The sequence below is a fragment of the Chlorocebus sabaeus genome, chromosome 9 (assembly GCF_047675955.1).
Source record: "Chlorocebus sabaeus isolate Y175 chromosome 9, mChlSab1.0.hap1, whole genome shotgun sequence".
NCBI lineage: Eukaryota > Metazoa > Chordata > Mammalia > Primates > Cercopithecidae > Chlorocebus > Chlorocebus sabaeus.
The window spans coordinates 105,889,566-105,908,904 of NC_132912.1; the positions used below are offsets into that span (position 1 = coordinate 105,889,566).

Sequence of the window (19,339 nt, forward strand, 5' to 3'; positions counted from 1 at the left end):
GCCTTAACTCACCAAGACATGGGCAGCCCTGAAGAGGTAGCTGAATGGGTAATACAGCAGGTTGATGAAAGATGCTGCATAGAGGTCAGCGTAACGCATCACTTGACTGGCAAAAAGGGTCTGCCGGGAGCCACTGCGAAACAGGCTTCCCATCATCCCATAGCACATGTCCATGTCATGAGTTACTTTCTAAAACAAAGAACAAGATTGATTCTTGGCTCATTCAACAAATATTTATTGAGCAGTAGTTGAATGCCAGTCTCTGTAAAAATCAGAAACATGAGAAAATCATTTAAACTTATTTCCCAAGTTTTCTCCCAAATCCCATTTGGATACCTTAATACGTCTCTGGATGGAACTAATGTCTGGACGCTCATTGCTACTGCTGTCAAGGTGCCTAAAGATAAAAGAAAACCTTGGTGAAAATCTCTGGGAAGAGCTTTTTTTTTTTTCTTTAAGACAATCTCACTCTGTCACTCAGGCTGGAGTGCAGGGGTGTGATTTTGGCTCACTGCAACCTCTGCCTCCCAGCTTCAAGTGATTCTCCTGCCTCAGTCACCCTAATAGTTAGCTGGAATTACAGGCATGTGCCACCACACTCAGCTAATTTTTGTATATCTGGTAGAGACAGGGTTTTGCCATGTTGGCCAGACTGGTCTCAAACTTCTGGCCTCAACTGACCTGCCTGCCTTGGCCTCCCAAAGTGCTGGGATTACAGGCGTGAGCCACCGCGCCTGGCCTGGAAAGAACATTTTTTTTGAGATGGAGTTTCACTCTTGTCGCCCAGGCTGGAGTGCAATGGTGCAATCTCGGCTCACTGCAACCTCCACCTCCCCGGTTCAAGCGATTCGCCTGCCTCAGCCTCCCAAATAGCTTGGATTATCGGCCTGGAAAGAACATTTTTTTTATACCTAAGTGATTCCTAAAGAAGTTTTTAGGAAATAAATTTTTAGAAAACTTACTTGTAGAGTTCAGCCAAGAAAATATCCAAGCTCTGAAGTTCTTCGAAAAGTGCTAGTTAAGGTTTGGAAGGAAAAGGAAGATATTTTAAATAAATAAGCTCCCAGTTCTTAACTGCTGCTAAAACTAAAAGGTTGCAGATGTGACTGAAAAGTATAACCTGGGACTAACATGCTCTAGGTGGAGTGTATAGTGACCTCCTCTTCCCCTCTTCAGGATAACCCACTGATACCCGCTTGGAGTCTGACAACAGACGAGCACCATCACCTTCTCTTTAACCGCCTTTCCTCCTGCTTAAAAACCATGACAACTTTCCCTTCCAGCTGCATGCTCATTCTGAGCTTGTAAAAGTACCAGAATTTACACCATCTCAGGTGTAGTCAGCTAAGCAAATGTTAACAGTCCCATTTTCAGATGAAAGACTGAGAATTAGGTGACTTGTCCTGAGTCACAGGTCCAGGGCCAAATCAACTAGATTTCCAAAACTTCATAGGCAGAAAGTTGTAAATGTGAATGAAAGGCTAGCCAGAAAATCCCACTCATAGTACAGACAATAATAACAGCAACAGCCAGATCTACAGCATGCTTCCTGTGCTGCAGCCTTTGTCAGCCTGGGTTCCTCGAGACAAGCCCTCTTTCATCTACTGTATATATAACACATTTTCTTCTATTTACCATCTTTAGGAGAATTGAGAAAAGTGTTACTCAAATAATTTTCTGTATTCAGCTGTTGGAAAGGTAAAATAACGATAATGGTAATAATTTTCTGTGTTTCAGATGAGGAGCCTTGGTTGAGAAAGGCTGTCATGTCTGTCTATGTTTATATACATATTGCCTCCGTTTTTCATCAACTTTAGGAGGTAGGTATTATCCCCATTTTTACATTTGAGGAAACTAACGCACAGGGTGTCTCATTAACTTGCCTAAGGGCATGCAGATTTCAAGTTATACAGCCAGGGCTCCTACCCCAGGCAGGCTGAGTTTCCGGAGTCACCTTCACCACGCTGCAGGTAATAAGCATAAAGGCTGGCTGGAGAACTTGTGTATCAAACACTTTTACAGAACTATATCCGTAACTTAATTCAGCATAGTGTATATACTGCATATACACAGTGTAGCTTAGTTCAAGAATACAATATGGCTTCATTCTCTAGATCTCAGAAAAGTCAATTAAAAATACCAGAGGTGATTAACATTCAGAGCCATCACTGCCCCAGAATCACAGATATGGGCTGTTGGCAGAGAGACTGAGACTGCTAGGCATGGTTGGGGAAATATGGGACCACAGAGGAAATCTGAGCTCCAGTTCACAACTTAGTGTTACCGTAACACAACTCAAGACACCAACATTCTATACTTAACCTCGAAGAGAGTCAAGAAGGTTAAACAAGATAACCTCTCATATTTATTCAAATTCTGGAGTTCTGTGAAATATCTGAATATTCTATGGGAAGGAAGTATCCAAATATCAAGGCCTACCTTTTGACCACCTCTGACTTCCTGAATACAAAGTAATGGTTTATCAAAGAGGACCTGATTTAAAGCTGGTCATTCAGATATAAATTGCATCAAAGATTTATGAAATGGCTTACAACTCTTGTCGGTCCAGACATGTAGCTCCTGTGCAAGTTCGGGAATCACCAAAAAAGTTCGCCACCCTTGCCGTTTCTTTGATTTTAAAATGTCCCCAAAAATGTGATCTCCAATATACAAAATGTCTTTTCCCTTGGCTCCCAGCAGATCACAGATCGTATCAGAAGAACCTGAAACAAGAGTGAACAATGAGAAAACTGTCTCTACATTAAAATCAGTCTTCCAATAGTATTCAGCCATTAAATACTATGATTCCTTTTATTCTTATAGTTGCATGAGGAACAGTCTAGGAAAAAAAAAGACAAAAGACTCACCATTCTCTTCTTACTGCCTTCTAAGACAAGGCCTTCACTCCACTGTGCTGACCAGAGCTCTTGATCACCAAATCCAAGAGCAACAAAACTACATCCTCAGCTTAACCTTGAAAAGAGCCACTGCCAATTTCATCACAAATCTGCCATTAAGCTGGCTTTATTCAACTGTTTCTAACTCCAATATACTATGTACCTATAACCATGAAACTCCTTGAGAAACCCTTGAGAACATATTGAGAAGTACCCCCAAGTGATTCCAAGCACTGAGAAAAGCCTCCAATAGGATTTTTAAAAAAAGAAAACTGATTGTTTTCGTGAAAATCAGATTCATTAGGATATACTAACAACTGCTCAAACCCAGACTCCTATTGCATTAAGAGGTGACTATTTACCTTCAGTAGATGACATCTTAGACCACTAAAGAGTACATGTGGCACTTTGCTAAGAGATCACCAAAGCTTTCACAGTGAGGTCTGAGCAAAGACATTAAATAAAGGGAAGTCTGTAACTTACCTCCTGAGTAGACGATACCATGCTGTAGGGGGCCTGTGTAGGTACCAATTTTCAGCTTGCCAGTTTTCTAAGTGAAGAATATGGATTTTGTAATACTTTATCATCCTATCACAATCCTCCCCTCACCACACAACCCTCCCACCCCACCCCCCACCACCAGTGCTATTTGGCCAGACAGCCAAATGAATGGCACTTACTCTTTTCAATTAGTGGGTTTGTTTGGCTGCTTCAGTTAAGACTAAAACTCTTAATTTCAAAAGAGAGATACGGCTAATTAAAAAAAAATTCCTGTTTCCTTATGGAGAGTAAGAGTGGGGAAAGGAGAAACATTAAGGACAGTGTGCTAGAAGACAGATCATCCTCATGACTTACAGTATCCACTTGACGCAGTACTGTGCCTTCTCCAAAAAAGAGTGGTTTCCGTGCATCCACCAAGATCAGGTCAAAGTAGGACTGCCATGGTCGATGGGAGCTCCCAGGCTGGTGAAGGACAAACAGCAAAAGTTGAAACATCACTCCTCACTTTAAGGCATTACTATTTAACTCACTCAGATGCAAGGAATATAAAAATACTAAGTATAGCCAGAAGATCCTACTATTTTATTTTTCAAAAAGGTGTTGTGTCAGCCAGGCGTGGTGGCTCATGCCTGTAATCCCAACACTTCAGGAGGCCGAAGCAGGTGGATCACAATGTCAGGAGATCAAGAGCATCCTGGCCAACATGAGAAAAACCTGTCTCTACTAAAACTACAAAAATTAGCCGGGCGTGGTAGCAGGCGCCTGTAGTCCCAGATACTTGGGAGGCTGAGGCACGAGAATCGCTTGAACCCAGGAGGGGGAGGATGCAGTGAGCCGAGATTGTGCCACTGCACTCCAGTCTGGCAACAGAGCGAGACTCCATCTCAAAAAAAAACAGTATTGTGTCTATGTATTATAAGCCATATCCTTTGGTAAGCAGACAAGGTATAAATAATAAATAACTGTATTCCACACATTAAATTGTTTCATCTACTACTAAACTACAATAACTTATTTTACAGCACTTTAATATATGAAAGTGTGCTCAGCTGAAATTTGCTAAAAGGAGCTCAAAAGAGCTAGGAAGAGATGCAAATCAATACCCAAGGGACAGATTAAGAGAGAGGTAGATCAGCATCAGAGCTCAAGTATACAAACTAACATGGAACTATTAGGAGATTTTACTGGTTACATTCTCAGAATGATGGCTCTAGGTATACACTGGGTTTTGGCTCATACTGTAAGCTAATCACAATACTAATAATGAGTTATGCATATTAAAATCATGACTACCCTGAAATAGAACCCTGGCATTAACCTTTTAAGACCAACCTGAAGGACACTGCACCCTGTGATTTCAGGTGTTCTCAAAACGAATTTGCTGATGTTTATTCACTAAAGTCTAGGACTAAAATTCTGTAAGTATGTGACTAAGTTGCAAGGAGTATTCCTTAAACCTAAGTGCAGCCCTTCTGCAGAAATGAAGACTTCTCTGCTAAATATTAAGGTTAAGTGCTGTCTTGGCAAAAACTTAGCAACAACTAATACAAAATCTAGAAGTTGTCAAGAATATACATACATTTTCTGTTTTAATCAAATATCTTCCACAACCTGAAAATTCCTTTCACTGCCACACAAACTTAATTCTGCATAGAACTTCTTGGGCATAAAATTATTCTGATCCCATCCTACTAAATATCACATGAATATCCCTTTTATTTCTGTCTACTAAGTATTCAAGTTGTGGACTCTAAATTAGCAATTTGATTTTAAATTCTACTAGCTCCTGGATTCTAATGTTAATGAAGATTAGACAATAGGCTTAAAAAGTAGGACTTTTCTGGGTGGGTTCTGACCAATTCTTTCCCCCTTAATATTCCAGAATGATTAAATGCATTCATTATTACTAAAGCAATGGTCTACTGAGTCACATACCTTGGGGCCATGTGGGAAGTCAAACAGGTAAGTCATAATTTTCTGGAAAAAAAAATTTTTTACCATAAGGTCCATATACTACTTTTGCAAAAGGCATATAACCTAAAGAAATTACAAGCTCTTCACAAAACATGTCTTCTTCAACATAGGACTCACCACATTCTTGTTTCCTCTAAATTTTATGAAGTCATGGCAGTGGAAGCCAAAAATTAATGCTTTACCATATACCAAAAAGAAAAAAAGGCTTCTGACATTCTCAGGGAGGATACATACTTCCTCTGGAAGATGTTTTTGAACACACATTTGGAGGTAAGGAGCATATGAGGTAGGGGTACAGAGAAAACTAATGACTCACACAGAAATAACCTATCACTTTGGCTTTGCTACTACCATCCCTAGACCAACTAAGTCAACAAACCAATGGTTTATATAAGACTATTTACTACAAATCACCAGGTGTCTAAATCAAGTTTATATGTACAGCAAATTGGGGGAAGTGGAACTTCTTGCTAGTACTATAAACTTGTGTCTCAGCAAAGTAAGATGAAGTTAAGGAATTAGATCAGTTTTTCCACATGCTTTAATCATGGGAAAAAATTGTTTTTAAGAGGTAGTAAATTTTGGGCTGGGCGCGGTGGCTCACGCCTGTAATCCCGCCACTTTGGGAGGCCGAGGTGGGTGGATGACGAGGTCAGAAGTTCAAGACCAGCCTGTCCAAGATGGTAAAACCCCATCTCTACTAAAAATACAAAAAAAATATTAGCTGGGCGCAGTGGCAGGCACCTATTGTAATCCCAGCTACTTGGGAGGCTGAGGCAGGAGAATCACTTGAACCCAGGCAGCAGAGGTTGCAGTGAGCCGAGATCACATCACTGCGCCCCAGCCTGCGTGACAGAGTGAGACTGTCTCACCAAAAAAAAAAAAAAAAAAAAGATGTAGTAAATTTTGATGGCTAAGAGCCCAAACATCTGTGCACCATCTATTGCTGCAGGTCTTCCAACAGCAGGGAAGTCATATATACACATCAATAAGGGATGGGACTGCTCAAGTTTATAGAAATGATGCTCCAAGGAGACACAAAAGCCATTTTAATCTTTACAAATGTTTTAAATAACCCCAAGATTAAAATTTTCAAGTAGCCAATCATAATCCGTGAAAATGGTTAAAATAAATTTCTAGAAAAATTTAAGAACCACTGTTATTATCCTGTATATTTTTGCCTTTTTACTCTGAAAATGAGAAGGCAAGAAACTACTTTCACGTAATAAACTTCTATACTCCTCACTGTCTTCACAGTTCTTTAGGCCAAAATAATTCCACTGAATAAACAAATATAAACATTAAGTACTTACATCTGTATATTTATAGTCACTGTTGGTAGCAAGAAATACTTTCCCTACTTCCTTCATCCGGCTCAGAAGCAAAGGCAGTTTTCCCTGAAATGTAATTGGATAATGAGTGAAACAGAAACACATTTTTATCTTTATACTTTGGAGTTGTCATATACTGGATTTCTGTCCACAATAGGAATGGGGGAACCTTTTAAGGGTTAGCTGATTTTGGAATTTTGCACTTAAAATCCCACATTTTCACTACAAATGAATGAAGTGTTAACATATGTAGTATACACAGTGTATATAACAGATTTACATGTAAAATTATACACATATTTATCAGGGTTATATGGCTGTTAACAACATATCTCTACCTTCCTCATGATGTCTGCCTCAGGAAAGAGTTTAAATTAACTTAAATTAACTTGAGATTTCTTGAAGTATGTGAGGTATGTTAGCGATCAGGAGAAGCTGACTTAACATGCTGTACCATAGAGAGTATCAGATATGGCTTTCAGTGTGTATACTATGGTTTTATAAAACACCTTGCAGAATGAAATGACATGTGCAGATGCTACCTAGAAATACCCACACCCATGTGCGCTTAAATGAGGAAATTCTAACCCCTCACGTGCCTGGAAAGAAAAATACCTTTTCCTTCTCTCATAGCAAATAGATTCATTCCTTCACTCAAATTCTCCCGGACCCTCCCCATTCAGTGTTCTTTCTTGAAATAAGGGAGGTGGGTGAAAATAGGAGGCACAAAAACTGAAAACAAGAAATCTTTACCACAGTACTTTGAGAAAATACTGTATTCTGCTACTTTTACTCTGTAGGAAAAGAAAGAAGTATGTCATCTTGGGGCACTATGTGTGTTTAATTTTTATTCTAAAACAGTTCTAGACTTATAGAAAAGCTGTGAAAAGTAGAGTTCCCATATATTCTTCCTCCAGTTTCCCTTAATATTAACATCTTACATAACCACAGTACAATTATCAAAAGTATGAAATTAACATTGGTACAATACTATTAACCACAAATTTTTAAAAAATTTCATCAGGTTTCCCAATATTGCCTTTTAAGGTATTTTAAAGCTTTCCTTATTACTCTCTGTTGACAGGTTAAAGGCATTTTAAATAACGGTAACATATATGCACATTTTTGAGATGATCTAGTGTAGTAGTTATAATCTGGGTATGACTCAGCTTTACTACTTACTAACTGTGTGACCTTTGGCAAGTTATTTAATCCCTCTATTTCTCAGTTATCTATAAAACAGAGGTAACAATAATACCTAACTCAGGGTCATACAGAAGATTAAATGGCATAATGCATGTAATCACTTAGCATGGTGATGTGTATACAGTAAACCTCTAACTGCTATTATAATTGAAGCTAAATGGGCAAATGAAATACTGAGTCTTCTTGCCTATCAAGAAATGGAAAAACTATACTAAGACCTATGCTCTAGCTGAATATTCTTGGTGATTATATCTGGCACATACTACACCAAGACAAAGAAATCTCTTCCTTTGTCCATTTCATTATAAATCAGCTTGTTATTCATTTCCCTAATAGGTAAAATGAGCTATTATGCAGATCTATTTTCCCCTATATTACTTACATCTTTGACTACATACTTCTCAAGATTTTCAACTGTCTTTTCCTTAAGGGAGCCCTAGGGGAAGAAAAAAAAAAGGAATTAAGAAAAGAACAAAATCAGTTTTTAACATGTAGTTTATAAGAAAAATGGTGTTTACTAATCAACCTAAATTCTTTCTTTTTTTGAGACAAGGTCACCCTATTGCCCATGCTAGAGTGCAGTGGTGTAATCTCGGCTCACTGCAGCCTCGACCTCCCCAGGCTTAGGTGATCCTCCCACTTCAGCCTCCCAGGTAGCTGGGACCACAGGTCCACACCAACACACCTGGCTAATTTTCTGTATTTTTTGTAGAGACAGGGTTTTGTCATGTTGCCCAGGCTAGTCTTGAACTCCTGAGCTCAAGCAATCCACCTGCCTCGGCATCACAAAGTGCTGAGATTACAGGCATGAGCCATCATGTCCAGCCTCAAATGCATTTCTTAAGGATTTATCAAAATAGAAAAGTGACAAACTAGAGAAGGCCAGAAAAAAGTAGCAGGTATGATATGCTGCAACCCTGCCTCTAAAATTTGTCTTCAAAATATAAAACAGCTTCAAGTTTGAAATTAAAAGGCATTTATTTTATTCAATAGTTTATAATAAATGTAAATTTAATATTAATTATTGTTAGTAGTCAGGTGGGAGGTATCTGGACAAAAAAAAAAATGGACCACTGTCATCCACAAAGGATATGTTAAGTATAATGTAATACACTAAAACCTCTTCTAAGTTTGAGAAATGCAAACTAAAATAAAATCCAGAAGCCAAACACCATCACTGAGGAAAGATCAACATTACCTCCAAGACCAAAGACAAGAACATATGTATTCTGGAGAGCTATCACTAGGGGGCAAATCCATTTTGTCTTTTTTTTTTTTTTTTTGAGACGGAGTCTCTCTCTGTCTCCCAGGCTGGAGTGCAGTGGCCGGATCTCAGCTCACTGGAAGCTCCGCCTCCCGGGTTCACGCCATTCTCCTACCTCAGCCTCCCGAGTAGCTGGGACTACAGGCGCCCGCCAACTCGCCCGGCTAGTTTTTTTGCATTTTTTAGTAGAGACAGGGTTTCACTGTGTTAGCCAGGATGGTCTCGATCTCCTGACCTTGTGATCCGCCCGTCTCAGCCTCCCAAAGTGCTGGGATTACAGGCTTGAGCCACCGCGCCTGTCCATTTTGTCTTTTTTTAAAAAAAGGAAATATTCTGCTCCATTTGGAAAGTTAATGCCAGGCCATAAAACACGTGCCAGAAAGCAAGCAGGTGAAGCAGCTTCTAGGTACCTTGTAATGAACCCAGTCAACAGCATCTCTTACATCCTGGAACATACTCCGGTAGGACATGAAGAGGTCCCCATCTTTAAATCCTGTTTCACAACTACAGAAAGATAAAAAGAACATGACAGGGGATCCAAAACAGGGCAATAAAATATATGTCAAAAATTTCCCAGGGGACCCAAAGGTTCCGTATCATATGGGTAAAGGCTGTGGCTAATGAGGAAAATAATTACTCCCTAATGAAAGTCCACTTTGACCACCAGAAATGGCTATAGTGTTCAACGGAATACAATAATTGTGAACAAATACAAAGTGATGGAAGAATATATTGAATGTAAGCTAAAAGGCCAAAGTTCCAAAAATATCAGGTTTTTTTATTTTTCACTTTTTAGAAACAGGTTGAAGAAACATTTAAAACTTAAAATTGGTCATTTAGGTTCTTTCCACCCTGACTTTTCTGACACTGTCCCTAAGTACAAAGGTACTGTCCATTTTTTATTTAGTTCAGTGACTCAGCTTTCCACCAAATTTAGTGTCTTCAAGTAGATAAAGCCCAAAGAGGATATGAAGTTAGCCAACTCTGGCTAAACTTTCAGTATTGGCTATATAACTCTCCCTAAAGGAAGAGGATAACTTATTTAAGACTTATGCAAAATTTTACTTCTGGTAAGATACACAGTATTTATTCCTTAATCAAATCTTGCCGGGCCTGGAAATGAAATTAAATTACCATCCCTGAATGGCTCCTGGGTAGCTGCTGTGAAATGAGTTGGGGGGTTTTAGTGTAATTCTGCTTGGACAGATAATCATCACACAAACCTCCCACTCAGTTGTCACAATTAGCACCTCTGCTGGCCGTCTTCATTCCCAGGAGAAGCCAATCAGAAGTGGTGGCTGCAGCACACTGGCAAGGAGAGGGGCCGTGTGGGAGGTGAGAGCCTGCATGGAGCTGCTGGTGCTGTCCCATCTCTCAGGCTGGCAATGTGGCATCTCTCACTAGCACTAAATTCACTTTAGAAAAGCAGAAAAGACCTACAATGGCCAGTTCTCTAAAACCCTGTGCATTAATTTAAAAAATCAATTGGAAAAAAAAAAAATATAGTATGTACATACCTGGTATATCTGGGACAATTAGTAAAAAAATCTACTAGGCAGGCCAACAGGTAGGTCTCTGAAAAATGAAGAACAGATACTCATAAGCTATAATGAAATAATTCCAACTTATTTCATTATCTCCCTTGAACAGAGACTAATGGTCACAGAAGGGAAAGCATCAGTATAAACAAGCATAGAATGAATCTACCTGGTAGGTTGAATAGTGTGTTCAGAATGTAAAATCTTTCAGTATCATCTCGCTGGATAAATTTATTTGGATACTGTTCTCTAGTTTCTGGTCTGAAAGAAAAATTTAAAAATTAAATGATTTTTAAAATAACATTATAATAATTGGGAAATAGCATTATTCAAAACTTAACTCAAATATTTTGATGGCTATGTGCAAGACAGGATTCCGACTATTAAGCATGGGTAGCTATGAAGATGAATGAGTTCAGGTTCCAGCTCTTTTTCAATTTTATTTTATTTTATTTTTAAGACAGAGTCTTGCTATTTTAAGTCCAGGCTGGACTTAAACTCCTGACGATTGCTCAAGCAATCTTCCCACCTCAGCCTCCCAAGTAGCTGGGATTACAGGTGTGATGTCCAGCTTAGGTTCCAGCTCTTAAGAGAGTTGTCAGTGTGGTAGGCGAGATGGGTCACATACACATATAATTATACGGTAAAAATCACAACTACCACAAGAGAAGTGCAAAAATTTATGAGAAAACCAAAGAAGGGAACACCATTTCAACTTAAGGGGTAGAGAGAGGCAAATGTGAGGACTAAGGAGAGGAAAATCTAGGAAGGATTCATGCACATGCTGGCATATGACCTATGCCTTAAAGGCCAGGTGGACCAGTTGTGAAACTAGTCCAGTTTGGGTAGAGAAAGGGGAGCAGAGAAAAATTAAGCTAGAAAGATGGGTTGAGGCAGATTAAACTACTGTTCCTACACCATTTAGGGGCAAGAGGGTACTACTGACAGTTTTAAAGCAGAGGGATAATCCCATCGGGGCTGAGTTGTAAAACAAAATTAAATAAGTGGCTGTTTTAGGATAAACCGGGGGAAAGACAACGTGATGCACTCCAACAATGGCCACAAATTCTTCCTGTCTCTCTGTGATGCAATTTTGTGGCTCCTCCCATTAGAACTCAGTCTATTTCTCTATCCTTGAATACAGGCTTGTATAGCAGGAAATGAGATCCAAGCAGAGACCTAGAAAAACATTTGTGTATTGAAGCTTAATCTCTCTTGCAGCACTTGGAACCACGGACTACTACGTGCATGAGAGTGAGATAGTCTACTGGAGGATAGAAGGCTACATGTAGAAATGAAGCACTTGGCCAACAGCCTGCAAATGCCAGACATGTGCACGAAGCCATTCTAGATTAGATGCTAGGTTACCCAGCAGCTAACCACAGACATGTGAAAGAGCATGGAGAGATCAGCTGTGCAACGCAGAATTGCCCAGTTGAGTCCTAGAATTTTTTTTTTTTTGAGACAGAGTCTTACCCTGTTGGTCAGGCTGGAGTGCAGTGGCATGATCTCAGCTCACTCATATATTCAAGAGAGATTACCAAGGTAAAGTAAGACCCAGCAAACAGTAGATTTGGCTGGGGGGACATTAAGAGTCAAAGATGATGATGTCCATGCTAAGGTGTCTCTGAGAGGTGGTTGGTACGATGAACAGAAATATGAAAACTGAATAACAAAGGATGTAAGAGTAGTTCTATTTTGGTGATACTAAGCTTGAAGTAAACAGATTTTTATCAGGCAACTAGAAACAAAGGTCAAGAACTTAAAACAGAGATTCGGACTTGAGAGATAACTGAGATCATCTACGTACAGATACTAGATGGAATCATGAAAAGTATTAGAGGAGATGAAGCCACTTAGTGTGCAGGGAAGGAAGAGGAGACAGAACAGAACCATGAAGAAAATTCAGGGTTTAAAAGAAAAAAAGCCAGTGAAGCAGAATTTGTTAAAGATGCAGAAACACTTCTAGAAGAAAACATTTCAGAGAAACTCAAAGGGAAAAATACTAAAATATAAAAAGGCACAATTCTGACAGTGAATACATGGAGATTAACAATCTAAATAAAGGAAATCAAATTTAAAGTTCACACGCAGAGTGACCTGGATAAATTCCTGCTTGGGTTTCTTAACTACAAATGGCATAAACTCCAGTTAGACATACAAAAATCACATTAGCTCCCTGTCTTAAGTCACTCTTCTGAGATGAGAGCTCCCAATAATGAATAACTTTGTAGAGTATCTCATTTTCTAGCTTTCCAAGATTTTCTTTAATAAAAGTAAGGTGGAAAGTAACAGTAAAAATATATTTTCTTCAGTCAGGTTTAATAAGCTGACACTGTCTCCTTAGATACAATATACTTCCCTATTCCCTCCATCATTAAAGAAAAATTCCTTTACATAAAGATGGTTAACAGTTATTTATTAGGCAGTTAGAATCCAAATTGATTTATAAATATAGTTAGCAATTACATTGTAAACTTCAGTGTCAAATCACACTAGTATATATTTAAAATAAAAATCAATTTGGGGGAGGAAATGTATCATAAAAGAAGAAATGCTACACTTGGAATGGGAAGAAAACAGTTATAGCACAGATTACTACTAACTTTCTGTGACCCACAGAATAAAGATTTATCAAAATATAAGGTCCTAACTTACGAGCAAAGCCCAAAGAAGCCCTTCTTTTCCAGCCCTGTCTACCATTGTAATAGCTTCAATAACTATTTCTTTCTTTTCCTCTATCTTCAGACTCTTTTTTTATGGGAATTTTAATTTTATAAATTTATTTTTTTGGGGGGGGGGATAGGGTCTTGCTCTGTTGCACAGGCTGGAGTACAGTGGCATGAACACAGCTCACTGCAGCCTCAACCTCCTGGGCTCAAGCAATCCTCCTGCCTCAGTCTCCCATATAGCTGGGACCACAGGCATGCACCACCATGCCCAGCTACTTTTTGATAGTTGTAGAGACAGGGTTTTACTTTATTGTCCAGGCTGGTCTGGAACTCCTAGGCTCAAGCAGTCTTCTTTCCTTGTCCTCCCAAAGTGCTGAGATTACAGGCATAAGCCACTGTGCCTGGCCAGTTTTTCTGTTTAACTCTAAAGACTGCACAGTGCTAAGTGCTATTTGAATGATTCTGCATTCACTCGTAAATGACTTATTTTTTAAACTATTAAATGCATTAGCAAAAGAGCTATGTGGAAACCTTATTGGCTTATTTAGGGGAATAGAGGAAGTCTGTTGATCTTGAGTTAGTAAATGTGATCGTAGTACTAATTTATCCAACTGCTTCTCTTTTCTTCTCTGCCTACCCCTCCCTCATAATACAAAAATTCCTTTTTAGATATAATAGAACCCTGGTTCATCTTGAGATTCTGAGTTATGATGACAGCATCTGTGTATGAAATAGCTTAAGTTACTAGTACAACTTGTAATTACTTCATATTCTAAATCCTGTTTCCTGATATTTTCATGGATCCTGAACAAACCCCGTCATAAAAACAGTGAAGGAAATGTGCATGTAATCACTGGCCTGCTCAGATGTGTCAAGATGGGTGTTTACTTCACACTGTTCTCATGTATACATGGAAATCTCTGAGCCTGTGTAATGTCAGTAATGCCAACTAAAGAGTCTTATATCAGATGCTTCAATTCTAAGGGGCATCCTGTGACCTCAAATCTATAGGAACCTCTGGTACTATTTCAGTTGGTTTGTGCCTCTTATCACAAAAAAAGATATTGTCTTTTTAAACATTTCAATGTAGCCTGGTGTTTTTCCTATTCCGCCATCAAGAATGAATAGTAAATGGAAACATTACATAAGAGACTGACACACATCCTATTCTGGTTTTACAAGCTATTGTTCTGACCTTAATACAATGTCAATAGTAAATAAGGTAGCATAACAGTAGAGGAAATGTATAACTGTAATGCTATAGCTACAGAAGTTGTCAAATTGTGGCATTATGATTTTTTAAAGAAAATATCGGGGCATTTCACACCAAAAAATAGTAGATACTAAATTTCACCTGCTGTTTACTAGGGTAAAAAGTTCAAATTAGTGACAATAGTGGAAATATTTTTATTTTGAAAATAAAGCTTATCCTGCCAGGCGCGGTGGCTCACGCCTGTAATCCCAGCACTTTGGGAGGCCGAGGCAGGTGGATCACCTGAGGTTGGGAGTTCAAGACCAGCCTGACCAAACATGGAGAAACCCTGTCTCTACTAAAAATACAAAATTAGCCAGGCGTGGTAGCACATGCCTATAATCCCAGCTACTAGGGAGGCTGAGGCAGGAGAATTGCTTGAACCTGGGAGGCAGAGGTTGTGGTGAGCCGAGATCGTGCCATTGCACTCCAGCCTGGGCAACAAGAGTGAAACTCCATCTCAAAAAAAAAAAAAAAAAAAAAAAAAGATAAAGCTTATCCTTATTTGTTTTAAATATTATTACCACATACTCATTTTAACCTTATGTTTAAATTTTTTTAATGACCCAATCAAATGTCAGGATTCAAAATTTAGATTCATTAGAATCTAAAAAACATACTGGCTATTACAAATCTCTTAATTATTTAAATTGCTGTAGTTTAAAAATTTTCAAAGTATTTTTATATACATACCTCTTTTGAACAGCTACCTGAGAACTGTATTAGAAAGAAGAAAATAAAAATCTTAGAATTTCAAATAAGTCAAAACTACTAAAGTTCTTCTGGGCAAGTTTCAAGATTAGTTTTGTTGTATGCTGTACAATTGGAAGGCACTTAATTTAAACAAAATGTAATTGCTAACTATATGTCAGTTTGGGTTCCAACTGCCTAATAAATGACTGTTAACTAACCTTATGTAAGGGAATTTGCTCTTTAATGATGAAAAGTAATAGGGAAATATATTGCATCTGGGGAGATGATGTCATCTTCACATTGTTTGACTTTAACATTAGAAAGAGGCTAAACGTTCTTTGTACTCACCCCCTTATAAAGTTAAATCCATGTGCACAGACCAAGAGGTTTCCATAGGCATCGACTTTCAAAAGATTTCCATATAGTGTGTCAAAGACAAGTCCCCTATGTGAAAATGAAGACATTATTGATAATGCAAAGTAATACAGGCAATAATTTTATTTAGTATTATTTAATCATCATGAACTGACCTCATCTAATTCAAGCTTTGTACCAACTCAAGTATGTCCTAATATAGCTAAAATGAGTAAAATCTTAAAAACTAATTCTAAAGCAACTAAAAAATATTGACTCTGTCCAGAGAGATAATCATAATTGTTTTCTGTAAGGAATAAGTCCTTAATCAAACAAGATATAAACAAAATTCCTCTTACTACACAGCTGGTACCATTCTAAAACATAGTCTTTTTTCTTGGACAACTGAGAAGGCTTATATCTTCCTCCATTAGATGCTATATGTGGGATATATATGATAGCATCTCAAGTAAACATCATTTTCTTAATCTTAAAGATTCCCTATCAAATCCAGAAACGGAAACTGCCAAGCTTCTATCATGTTAAGTGTATTAGAGAAACACATACCTATTTGCCGGCAGCCCCGAATAACACCACCTGTCATTACTACCCGTCAGTTTTAGTAATCTCCTTTTTCCCCCATAAGTGGGTCTTCCTCAGTTGCAATAAAATGAGCTTAATTCAGGAACACCAAGATATGGTGTATATGAAAAGTTCATGGTAATTTTAGAATCAACATCAACCAACCAAAAAAACAACAAAGAATTATTCAATGTTTTTTGGGGGTTTTTTGTTGTTGCTGTTAAGGATGAATTTGGAATGTCTAATTTGAGGGGTAAGGAAAGTAGTCTTAATCCAAAAATATCTTTAAAAATTACCTGGTAGGGAATGTAGAATCATAAGCAAAGCTGAGCAACTCCTGGGGATAGCCAATAGAAACTAATCTCTCCACAGTAAGCTCAAAACCAAGGGACTCATACTCCGGGGACTTGTACACTGCACAAAGAGGAGGTTTTCATTAGTTACCAGAAAGAACAGCCAATTAAAACAGAATGAAAATGAATGAATTTCTTCTGCTCTTTCCCAATTCTTCCCCCCTCCTAATTCTGCCATTTTTCTTTTTCCCCCTCAAACTCCATGTTCTGCACTGCCCCAAGTAATTAGAGAACTCAATTGTTAGTCTGTGGAAATAGGTCATATTATATAGCAGGAGCACAGCAACAAGCTGAATTATCAAATTATTCAGTAAAGTTCCTTCATTCTCAGGAAATCTATTCCAAACATTTTTTCCCTTTATTCTTTCATTCCCACGGTTTAAAAAAAATGAGTATGCATAGCTGTGATATTAATCGTGAGAATAAAAGTACACAGAAAACTAAGGGAGGTCTATATATGTTGAAAGCTTCAGTGTTGTGCATAATTGTTGCAGAAATCCTTCAAAATGAACTTTTAAAATAATTTATTTTTGGAATTCCTGTTTGGCTTGGGTAGTTGCTTTATACGCCTTCTCCAATCAACATATTTGTTCCACTTTAGATTATTTTCTTATCAGCTCTAACAATGTATGCCATCAAAATTGTATTTTGCACGTTATTACTGTAAACCAACCATAAAAAGATGTTTGTGACAATTAGGGAAATCTAAATATGAACTGGAGTTAAGATACTGAAGATTGGTCAGGCTTGGTGGCTCATGCCTGTAGTTCCAGCACTTTGGGAAGCCGAGGTGGGCAGATCACTTAAGGTGAAGAGTTTTGAGACCAGCCTGGCCAACATGGTGAAACTCCGTCTCTACTAAAAATACAAAAAATTAGCGGGGTGTGGTGGTGCCTGCCTGTTGTTCCAGCTAGGAGGCTGAGGTGGGAGAATTGCTTGAACCTGAGAGGCAGAGGTTGCAGTGAGCTGAGATCATGCCACTGCACTCCAGCCTGGGTGACAGAGTGAGACTCTGTCTAGAAAAAAAAAAAAAAAAAAAATGCCAGTGTGTACATAAAACTAAATCTCTCCCTATCTGCGAAAGGAGTATTGAGTTTCTTACAGGTCGAATAACAGGGATTTCAGGCAATTGGGGGGTTCTCTCTACTACTGTATAAGTCTGAAATTTTCCATAATGAAAAAACTTTTTTTAGAGTTACTACTGAAATTCAAGCATAAAGGAAATGTTGCAGCCAGGTACGGGGGCTCACGCCTGTAATCCCAGCACTTTGGGAGCCCGAGGCGGGTGGATCACTTGAGGTCAGGAGTTCTAGACCAGCCTGGCCAACATGGTGAAACCCCATCTCTACTAAAAACACAAAAATTAGCTGGGCATGGTGGCAGGCACCTGTAATTCCCAGCTACTCAGGAGGCTGAGGCAGGAGAATCGCTTGAACCCAGGAGGCAGAGGTTGCAGGGAGCCGAGATTGTGCCACTGCATTCCAGACTGGGTGAAAGAGTGAGACTGTCTCAAAAACAACAGAAAAGAAAATATTGCTCCTTTAAATAGGTTTCTTCCAAATGAAATATTTAGGTAAGCATCCTTCCATCAGTCTCCAGGAGTGAGTAAGCCATATTAAAAATAACAACTAAAAAGACCTGCCAGTTTCCTAAATGCCAAATGAGGCAAAAATATTCATCCTATTCTTGTAATCTCATAATAATGCAATTATTATATTATTATAGTTCTTCCATCTACTATTAACATCTTTAGCTTATGGTGCAAACTGATTTTTCATTGCAATTAGTCTACCTGTCCAAGTTGGTGCTAATACTTTAATGAGTGTGATTCAACTTTCCCTTCCCAAAAACAATCCTTTAGAATATTTCTGGAAATATATAACAGTAATACTAGTTGCCTCCTAGGAAGGGAACGGAGTGGCCTTTAAGAGACAGAGAAGGAGACTGTCATGTACCTCCTGTACCTTTAAAACTTATATTAATGTACATCTGTTTTTAAAATTAAACTGAAGTTTTTAAAAAGCAAGCTGGGCTTTCAAAATCCTTTAATAAATATTTGTCACATTTGAAAACCAGAAGCCTAAAATTTTTAAGGTCTTTTGAGTCTCATCTCATCAGAACAATGCCAAAAGAAAAAAAAACATTTTTATTTCTTTTGTTGTTACAAGGGTAATAATAATTTAATGCCAACGCTAATCCCAGCTAACATTATTTTTCTTTTTCTTTTTCTTTTTCTTTTCTGAGTCAGAGTCTCACTCCATTGTCCAGGCTGGAGTGCAGTGGCCGTGATCTCGGTTCACTGCAACCTCTGCCTCCCAGATTCAAGCAATTCTCGTGACTCAGCTTCCCAAGTAACTGGGATTACAGGTGCCCACCACAATACCTGGCTAATTTTTGTATTTTTAGTTGAGACGGGGGTTTCACCTTGTTGGCCAGGCTGGTCTCCAACTCCTGATGTCAAGTGATCCGCCCGCCTCAGCCTCCCAAAGTGCTGCAATTATAGGCTGAGCCACCACGCCCAGCCATGGCTAACATTTTCAAAACTGGCTATATTACCTTCTTCCCCTTAAATCCTGCCTCATCCTCTCCCATCCCCCTAAAAAAAACTTGTTGAAGACTTAAGTGTGGAATTCCTAAATCTATATGATGTATACTGTGGTTAAAAAAATAACGTGTTATATACATACACTAGCAGAGTAAGAGCTGGTGTATCATAAAACCA

At 38.5% G+C, this 19,339-nt stretch overlaps 1 protein-coding gene across 10 annotated transcripts in view; it reads right to left on the reverse strand.

Annotated features, from left to right (window-relative positions):
* Positions 1-19,339, reverse strand: part of NT5C2 (5'-nucleotidase, cytosolic II) — a 193,749-nt gene that overhangs the window by 2,450 nt on the left and 171,960 nt on the right. For 5 of the 10 annotated variants that reach the window (XM_038009509.2, XM_038009508.2, XM_038009514.2 and 2 more), the window contains 15 exons: positions 16,561-16,678; positions 15,677-15,772; positions 15,329-15,352; positions 10,881-10,972; positions 10,691-10,748; positions 9,584-9,677; positions 8,292-8,345; positions 6,686-6,769; positions 5,334-5,375; positions 3,753-3,860; positions 3,381-3,447; positions 2,553-2,723; positions 963-1,014; positions 337-397; positions 13-189 (listed from right to left, as the gene is read on the reverse strand). In XM_038009509.2, coding sequence (XP_037865437.1) covers positions 13-189; positions 337-397; positions 963-1,014; positions 2,553-2,723; positions 3,381-3,447; positions 3,753-3,860; positions 5,334-5,375; positions 6,686-6,769; positions 8,292-8,345; positions 9,584-9,677; positions 10,691-10,748; positions 10,881-10,972; positions 15,329-15,352; positions 15,677-15,772; positions 16,561-16,678 — 1,298 coding nt within the window. Of the gene's footprint in view, positions 1-12; positions 190-336; positions 398-962; positions 1,015-2,552; positions 2,724-3,380; positions 3,448-3,752; positions 3,861-5,333; positions 5,376-6,685; positions 6,770-8,291; positions 8,346-9,583; positions 9,678-10,396; positions 10,506-10,690; positions 10,749-10,880; positions 10,973-15,328; positions 15,353-15,676; positions 15,773-16,560; positions 16,679-19,339 lie in introns of those variants that run through there. The other 5 variants (XM_007964002.3, XM_073019308.1, XM_007964004.3 and 2 more) reach the window with 2 other exon arrangements.